The following is a 9,131-nucleotide window of genomic DNA, read 5'->3' as shown; positions in this document are numbered from 1 at the left end:
CAGGCATGAGAGTCTTTATGCATAACCATTATGTTATCTCTCCTCCCCATATAGGGCCATTGTGATCAAAACTGCCTGGTTCTAGAACAAAAATAGACACACTGACCAGTGGTATAGAATTGAGAACACAGAAATTAGCCCCCACACTTATGAACACCTAATATGGACACAAAGGTGTCCAAACTATTAAATGGGGGAAGAAGAGTCTCCTCAACAAATGGTGTTGGAAAAATTGGCTTGAAAGAAACATGCAGAAGAACAAAGTTGAATGACTACATCTCACCAGACACAAAAGTAAATTTCAAAGGTAGAAAGCTTCCGTAGCAATTATTGCTAGGGTTTCAACCTAGGTCAGTGTGTATTGTAACGTGTTCACTCAACCATGTGCGCCAACACCCAGATTCATTTGAAATTTACTTATTTCTTTGGGATTTCCAGTTGACTATATTGGTGAACTGACCTTAATGGGACATTGGATCTTAAATGTGAGGAAGTTTTGGTGAAGCATATATTCTTTATCTCTTTTTTAAAAAATTCTTTATTGGGAGTCAGGCGGTAGTGCAGCGGGTTAAGTGCATGTGGTGCAAAGTGCAAGTACCGGCACAAGGATCCCAGTTGGAGCCCCCAGCTCCCCACCTGCAGGGGAGTTGCTTCACAAGTGGCGAAGCAGGTCTGCAGGTGTCTATCTTTCTCTCCCCCTCTCTGTCTCCTCCTCCTCTCTCCATTTCTCTGTGTCCTATCCAACAATGACAACATCAATAACAATAATAACTACAACAATAAAAACAAGGGCAACAAAAGGGAATAAGTAAATAAATAAATAAATTCTTTATTTACTAATTGGATGGAAACAGCCAGAAATCAAGAAGGAAGGGGGTGATAGAGTGGGAAAGAGACAGAGAGACATTTGCAGCCTTGCTTCACCACTCTCAAAGCTTTCCCCCTGCAGAAGGAGACCAGGGGCTTGAACCCAGGTCCTTGTGCATTGTCACATGTGCCCTCAACCAGGCTCATCACCACCCGGCCTCCTTATAGCTGTCTCTGAACCAATATTATCAGATTTGCATTACTAAACTCTCAAAACAGGGAAAAAATAATTTTCTGCAACTACTTGTGACAGATGTGAGTTAGTGCACATGTATGGGTTAGAAAGGAGTCAGACACAGGTGTAGAAAGGTTTCCAGTGATGCCAAGTGAAAAATGCACAATAAAACAATGATAATGAGTCAGCAAGTTACCAAGGTGGGAAGACACCTACTTTGTCTTGTCACTTGACCTTGATGGGTTTCGCACCATCTTCACTGCACTGGGGACCGACATCTCTCTCTCTCTCCTCCCTTCCTTTCTTTTTGTCCTTTGTTTTTTATATAACTAATTGGCTAGAAATCAGTGTTTTTTTTGTCACATGGGTTATTGTTACAGCTCTGTGTCTATTGGGCTTCACCATCACTGATGGCCATTTCCCCCTTCTTTCTATCTGATAGGGTGTGAGACACAAAGAGAGGGTGAGGGGGTCTGGGTGTTGTCTTGTTTTCTACACCCCCTTTTCTAGCCAATCCCATCCCAACTTGCCACTTCCAGAATTTCTCCCATAAAAGCCCTCCTGCTTCTGCCTTTCTATCTCTTGCATTTTTCCTCTCTTGGGCGACCCAGAGAAGCGCTGCTACGCATAGCGGGAGGGAGCCATTTTGCTACCTCCACGTGGCCTGAACCGCTGTGTTCTCACCCAACTCTGAGGCGTCAGCGTGTATAAAGATTTGCATTGCCAAACTGTCACAAATTCCTGGTCTCTTCTCTCTCCCCTGCGACGTAACCTGACGGATGGTTGTAGAAATAATAGTAGACCCATATCTGCAACCTTAGGAGAACTGCTTGATCCAGGACTCTGGTGGTGAGAACAGTGTGAATTTGTACCCCTGTTATCTTATAATTTTATAAATCAGTATTAAATCACAGAAAAAGAAAAGAAAAGAAAAGAGAGGGTAAATAAGAATTCTAAGGAGTGAGAGGTAGAGAGGGCAGACACCTTCACCTCTATCACTTCCCTCTTCTAACTGGGTCCTTGAACCTGGTGATCTCTATGTTAGACCCAATGAGCCACCACTTGGCTCTTGTTTCTTTCTAACAATGCTGTCTCCGAGAAGTGAAGCCCCAGAGAGAAAGAAAAGGGGCCCAGTGGTGATGCAGCTGGTCGGGCACATATGCTACAATGTGCAAGGACCCAGGTTCGAGCACCCAGCCTCCACCTGCAGAGGGAAAGCTTCGCCAGTGGTGAAGCAGGACTGCAGGTGTCTTTCTGTCTTTATCCCTATCACCCCCCTTCCCTCTTGACTTCTTCCTGTCTCTATCCAATAAGTAAATAATTGTGTGTCCCAGTTTTGATCCCTGGCACCTGTGTGTTTGGAGCTGTCTTTCTCTCCCCCCTCTCTGTCTTCCCCATCTCTCTCCATTTCTCTCTGTCCTATCCAACAACAACGATATCGATAACAACAACAATAAAACAGCAAGGGCAGCAAAAGGAAATAATTTTTTTTTTTTAAAAAAAGGCCAGTGCTCATGTCATACTTACAGGGCTTTGCTTTCAGACCTTATCTATCCCCATCGGAGGAGCACACGGCTTCATCAAGAATGCAGCAACATAGTGACTGAGAGGCTCTGCCTGCCCAGGGACCACACAGCCTTCTCCCCAACATCTGACCCCTTTCCATTCCGTGTGAAAAGGAGCACTCTGTCCACCAGAGCAGCTCGTGTGTTGTTTGTGGTTTACGACATCAGTGACTGAACGTGGGGCAGAATGTGGCGGTCAAGTGGAAGACCGTGTGAGCAGATTTGTAGGCTGGCTTCCAGCTCCTCCCCATCTCCTTGCTCTTTGTGCCATCACTGTTAGATGAGTATTGTCTCTCCTTAGCTGTTCTGGAACAATGTTACGTGGGGCAGGTTGGTGGCAGACACAGTTGAGCCCACGACATGCTGCAAAGGATCCGGGTTCAAGACCCCAGTTCCCACCTGCCGAGCAGAACTTCACGAGTGGTGAAGCAGTGCTGCATGTGTCTCCTCTCTCCCACTCTAGCACCCTCTTCCCTCTTGATTTCTGCCTCTATCCAATAAATAACATATATTTTTAAAAAATGAGTGCTAGAAGTTAGAAAACACCAGACTCTATCCTTCACCTTGAGCCATCCTCATTTCTCAATAGGTGGAAGGTAATTTCCTTATTGACCAAGTGCAGATTTTTCTCTCCAGACTGGCCCCAGGGCAACACACAATAGAAAATGCGATGCAGGAGGGCCTTGCTGGGGTCTGGGGATGCCTCCCCCAGGACCTGTGTCCCCCCAGGTATCTTCCTAGTTAGACTGAAGAAAGAGCTACTGTGTGAAGATGATCTTATTTTCCTGTAGCGGTTGGAATCCCCACAATCATCTGTGCAGCTGCCTTTAGGAATGGATATTCTTAATGTCTGTTCATGTCTTAAAGGTTTAAACTAAGAAGCAAAGAAGTCCAGTCAACCCTCAAATGTAGCCCTGAAGTCAATGGCTTCCAAACATCAAGAGATCCGAGTAAACTTAATTGTTAGCTTAACTGGTAGTAAGTCAGTTATGGGTGGGCACACACACAGAAATCAGATTAAAAAGAAGCTTTCCAGGCAAGGGGAGATAGCATAATGATTATGCAGATTCCTACCTGAGGCTCCAAAGTCCCAGGATCAATACCCTGTACCACTCTGAGCCAGAGCTGAGAAGTGCTCTGTTAATATATATCCTGAAAGGGCATCCTGAAGATTATTCTTCGCAACAGAGTTGAAATGAATCACATCAAGTGTAACTCCTATAAAACTTATTAACTTCAGAGGGCTGGGTGGTAGCGCAGTGGGTTAAGTGCAGGTGGTGCAAAGCGTATGGACCAGCATTAAGGATCCCGGTTCGAGCCCCCGGCTCCCCAGCTGCAGGGGGGTTGCTTCACAGGCGGTGAAGCAGGTCTGCAGGTGTCTATCTTTCTCTCCCCCTGTCTTTCCCTCCTCTCTCCATTTCTCTCTGTCCTATCCAGCAATAACAGCAGCTATAATAATAATAATAATATTAATAATAATAATAATAAATTCGTTGTGTTGGCACCAAGCCCCCTCGATAACCCTGGAGGCAAAAAAAAATACTTAATTGACTTCAAATCTTGTATCTTGTCTGTACACGTGATAATAAAAGGAACATGTAGGGTCTGGACAGTGGTGCACCTGGTTGAGTGCACATGTTAGAATGTACGAGGACCTGGGTTCAAGCACCCAGTCTCCCCTGACATGGGAAACCTTCACAAGTGGGGAAGCAGAGCTGCAGCTGTCTCTCTCCTCTGTTTCTTTCCTACCTAGTAAAACAATAAAATAGAAGCATTTACACTTTTTGTAGAAAAAGTAAAAATTAAAGATACCAGCAGTACAGCTCCACTCCACACCCACCGCCAGTTCCTGTCTGCTCTGACATCCTCCATGGTTCTCAGAAGGTCTCAGACAGTTGGGCCTCTTCCTTCCTTCTTTGGAAGTTTGTGTTGTGATTTATACTCCACAAGTGAATGAAACCATCTGGAGGTTACACGCTCCTCCGTGCATCAGTTCTGCCACAAAGGATAGAATGCCAGTCTTCTGGTGAGTGTACTACTTTTTTTACTAGGTTTTTTTTTTTCCTCCAGGGTTATTGCTGGGGCTCAGTGCCTGCACCACAAACCCACTGCACCACAAACCCACTGCTCCTGGAGGCTGTCTTTTCCCCCTTTTGTTGCCCTTGTTGTTTTGTTGTGGTGGTGCTTATTACTGATGTCGTTATTCTGCCCTGTGGGTATCTTTGGGATCAGTCCTGCAAGATGTTGCAGTGATTAAATTAAAAGTCTGAACACATGTGCTTAGATTCCCAAGCAAGTGGGGACCAGGGGCTTGAACCCGAGTCCTTGCACACTGTAATATGTGCACTCAACTGGCTATGCCATCACCTGGCCTCTTTCTTTTCTGATTTTTAAAAAATTTTATTTATTTTTCCCCTTCTGTTGCCATTGTTTTTTTATTGTTGTTATAGTTATTGATGTGGTTGTTGTTGGATAGGAGAGAGAAATGGAGATATAAGGGGAAGACAGAGAGGGGGAGAGAAAGAAAGACACCTGCAGACCTGCTTCACCGCCTGTGAAGTGACTCCCTTGCAGGTGGGGAGCTGGGGGCTCGAACCGGGATCCTTACGCTGGTCCTTGCACTTTTCGCCATGTGCACATAACCACTGTGCTACCACCCCACTCCCGAGAGCACTACCCTTATCATGTGCCCATGACTTGGGGTGATCATCTGCAGACAGACAACAACAGGTGGGTTGACGGTCTCATTTATTCAAGTTGAGAAAGAGCACAGCCTGGGAAAGTGTCAGGGGAGAACAGCATTTAGAGAAGAGAAATGTGCCTTTGTGTTTCCCCCTTCTGCCATCCCCTGATTGTCCAGGTCATTTCTGAACAGGGGCCGAGTCCTGTGTGCGGCTCTGACCCGGGAGAGGGGGCGGCCTCCGCCACATGCAGGGGGTCACAGCTCTAGTCGTCTGCAGAGTTGTCCTGGGGCTGCAGGTTGAGCTGGGCAGATGTCCTGAAAATAGGGAGGCAGAGCGGCTCATTGCTGGCTACAGATTCCTGCTGCCCTTCATCCTTGGGCTTCAGGGAGTACTGAACGCGCTGACTCTGCTTCTTCTTGGCCTCCAGGCTGCGCACGGTGCCCAGGTGGGCCTGCATCTGCTCCAGGACCTTCTGCTCTCCCTCCAGGAAGTGAGTCCTGAGCAGGTCACAGAGCTGAGGGGGAAGAGAAAGGCTGAGGCCAAGCAGAGGAGACTCCATTGAACTCTTCACCCAGCAGCCCTACCCTCCCCTGGCCTCCAGCATGGGGCTTCCTGTGCTGTGTGGGTGGAGCCACCAACACCAGGAAAGGGGTTTTCTGTGTGTGTGTGTGTGTGTGTGTGTGTGTGTGTTGCGTGTAACCAAAGGATGAAAAGCTGAGGACAGACACGTCCTCCGGGGAACTCTGGTTCCCAGCAGAAAGTCCTGCAGAGCAAGCCTGGCACAGTAATGTGCTCTGGTCCCAGAGAGATGCCCCATGCAGTGGTTGGGTCCCTCTCCTTTGCATGCAGGTCTCTAACCAGCTCCCCTCCCTCGCTCCTATCGCATCCTGGAGCTCCAGCCTGAGGGGAGAGCTGATGGTTTTGAGATGTGCTGACACCTTGAAATCCTGCTGAGTAGACAGCATAATGGTGACACAAAATAGATTCAGTGTCTGAGGCTCCAGGGTCCCAGGTGAAATCCACAGCAGGACCATAAACCAAAGCTGGTCAGCACTGTGGTTGAAAAAGAATATCTGCTTTCATTCCCACTGTCTCATCCTTGTGTCATAAACACTTTCACGGGGTGAGCACGTGACCTTGGCATTGAAGACCAAGGTGACAGGGGCAGGGAGCAGACCCAGGACACTTCCTCTGTCCCCTGCTCATCTGGGATGGCCCTGAGGGGAGACTTTTCAACCTGAGGCCTCAGCTAACAGACCCCACACAGTTCAACTGTGAAACTGCCCTCCCCAGGCCTGCACCCCCTCTGCAGGGAGCTGAAGGAAAGAACCAGAAGTAAACTGCCCCCACCTGGTCTGCAGAGGCACCTCCAGGACTGAGGGGATTGAGGACACCTTCCTTGGCAGGAAGCAGATGCCTCCTCTCCTCTCTGCAGGGGGGCCTGTCTCCATGTGCACACTTCCTGTCTCTCCACCCTCCTCACTAGAGACCTGAGGTCCCAGAGGCAGAAGAGAGAGACCAGAAGGGAGAGAAATCTGCTGCTCTGCAGGTCAGAGTCCCCAAGTGCCCTGAGTCAGCCCCTCATCTATCTGTCTGTCCCCACAGTGATGGTCTTCTGTCCACAGCCTGTGGATCCAAGGCCCAGGCACAGGGTGTAATCTCCTGCCCAGGGAAATCCTGGTCTGGGGAGACCAGGGTGACAGAAGTCCTCACCTCAGATTTCCCAGTGTTGGAAGCTTGTGTGTAGAGAATCCTGACAGCCAGGTCCAGCTCCTTCTCCAGATTCATGGCATATTCCATCACACTCAGGACTCCCTTCCACTTCCGTGGCTTTCTCTCCTGCACAGAACACAAAGAGAGCTCAGATCTGGCCACTGGGGGTGGGGGGACCAGGTAGTGGTGCACCTGGTTAAGCACACACACTACAGTGCACAAGGATCTGGGTTCAAGCCCCTGGCCCCCAGCTGCAGGGGTAGGTTTCACAAGTGCTGAAGCAGGACTGCAGGTGGCTCTCTGTCCCCCTTTCCTGTCTCAATTTCTGTCTCTGTCCAATAGTAAATAAGTGAAATAAAAAAAAGACACCAAGATATTAAGAGGAAAAAAAAAAAGACTGGCCACTGTGCCCAGTGGGGCTCCATCCCCTCCCTCCCACACTGGGGCTGCACCCAGACTCACATGAAATTTTATTTTATTTTTTTGCCCCCAGGGTGATTGCTGGGGCTCGGTGCCTGCACCACGAATCTACTGCTCCTGGAGACCATTTTTTCCCTTTTTGTTGCCCTTGTGTGTGTGTTTTTTTTTTTTTTGGTTTGTTTTTTTATCATTTTTTAAAAATTTATTTATTTTCCTTTTTGTTGCCCTTGTTGTTTAACATTGTTGTGATTATTAACGTCGTTGTTGTTGGATAGGACAGAGAGAAATGGAGAGAGGAGGGGAAGACAGAGAGGGGGAGAGAAAGACAGACACCTGCAGACCTGCTTCACCGCCTGGGAAGCGACTCCCCTGCAGGTGGGGAGCCGGGGCTCGAACCGGGATCCTTACGCAGGTCCTGGCGATTTGCGCCACATGCGCTTAACCCGCTGCGCCACTGCCCGACTCCCTTTTTATCATTTTTGTGGTTATTATTATTATTGTTGTTGCTGTCGTTGAATAGGACAGAAAAATGGAGAGAGGAGGGGAAGACAGAGAGGGGGAGAGAAAGACAGACACCTGCAGACCTGCTTCACCGCCTGGGAAGCGACTCCCCTGCAGGTGGGGAGCCGGGGCTCGAGCCGGGATCCTTACGCCGGTCCTCCGGTCCCTGCGCTTCGTGGTTTTAATTTTTACAAGCACTGGGGTCACTGTTGGGGTCCAGTGCCTGCACGGGGAACCCACGGCCCGGCAGCAAGGCCTCCTTTCCCTTTAGTCTGACAGCACCGAGCAGGACAGAGCGCCGGGAGGCGGCTGGAGAGACCTGCGGCGGCCACGCGTCGCCGCTCCGGAAGTCCCGCCCCCCGGAGACCCGGGTCTTGAACACGTGTCCCCGCTGTGGGGACCCGAGCACAGCACCCAGTGTGACCCCACCCAGCCCCGAGATATTTTTATTCGAAGACTGGACACAACCCGAGCAGGGGGGCGACCCTACCCCGGCCAGGCGGGCCTGCAGCTCCCGGGAGCCTCGGGAGAGAGACCCTACCCACCACTCTCCGCGGCCCAGGGGCTGTGGGCAGCGCGCCCCCTCCCGAGCTCTGGACTTACAGGCATGCGGAATAACATGTCGCCTCTGTAGTTCTCCCTCACCGTCGTCAACAGCCTGAAGTAGCCCTCCTGCCTCTCCTCCGACAGCTCGCACAGGAACAGGCCCCCCTCCTCCAGGGCGCCGGCGGCCTTCAGCAGATGCAGACCCTGCGGGGGACGTTGGGGTGGGGGGTGCCCTGGGCGAGACCCGCAGGCCGGGCCCAGCAGGGAGGGGGCGGGGAGGCCTGGGCCTTACCACGGGCGCGTACAGTCGGAAGGCCCGGTAGTGCAGGTACAGCGCGTCCTTCATCACCTTGTCCAAACCCAGGTAGATCTGACCACGGACGTAGGGCTGCATGGCTGCGGCTCCCGGTTCACTGCGGAGCAGATGCGCAGATGCACGTCTGAAGGCGGCGCGGGAGCGTGCGGGAGGCAGAGCCATGCGCACAGAGGCCCTCGAGCCTGAGGCTGCAAAGCTGGGCATTCGGGCCCTGTCCCGCCATAGTCCAGACCTGGGGAGTGGGGAGTGGGGAGTGGGGAGTGGGGAGAGAGAGGGAAAGGAAGGAAGGAAAGAAGGAAAGGATGCTGTGGAAAACTACCAGGGAGCGCCCCGGGGCACTTGAA

General features: G+C 50.5%; 1 protein-coding gene across 1 annotated transcript; it reads right to left on the bottom strand.

The window, feature by feature from the left end:
• Positions 1-5,338: 5,338 nt before the first annotated feature.
• LOC132533880 (ferritin light chain-like) lies at positions 5,339-8,879 on the bottom strand. Its single transcript, XM_060176755.1, has 4 exons — positions 8,764-8,879; positions 8,529-8,675; positions 7,005-7,130; positions 5,339-5,805 (listed from the first exon to the last, which is right to left on the bottom strand). The coding sequence occupies exons 1-4, from the start codon at positions 8,863-8,865 to the stop codon at positions 5,554-5,556; spliced, it is 627 nt and encodes a 208-aa protein (XP_060032738.1). The 5' UTR covers positions 8,866-8,879; the 3' UTR covers positions 5,339-5,553.
• Positions 8,880-9,131: the final 252 nt, after the last annotated feature.

This window comes from Erinaceus europaeus, chromosome 2 (genome assembly GCF_950295315.1).
Source record: "Erinaceus europaeus chromosome 2, mEriEur2.1, whole genome shotgun sequence".
NCBI lineage: Eukaryota > Metazoa > Chordata > Mammalia > Eulipotyphla > Erinaceidae > Erinaceus > Erinaceus europaeus.
Note: the sequence above shows the minus strand (reverse complement) of the source record. Positions and strands in the feature narration are given on the sequence as shown.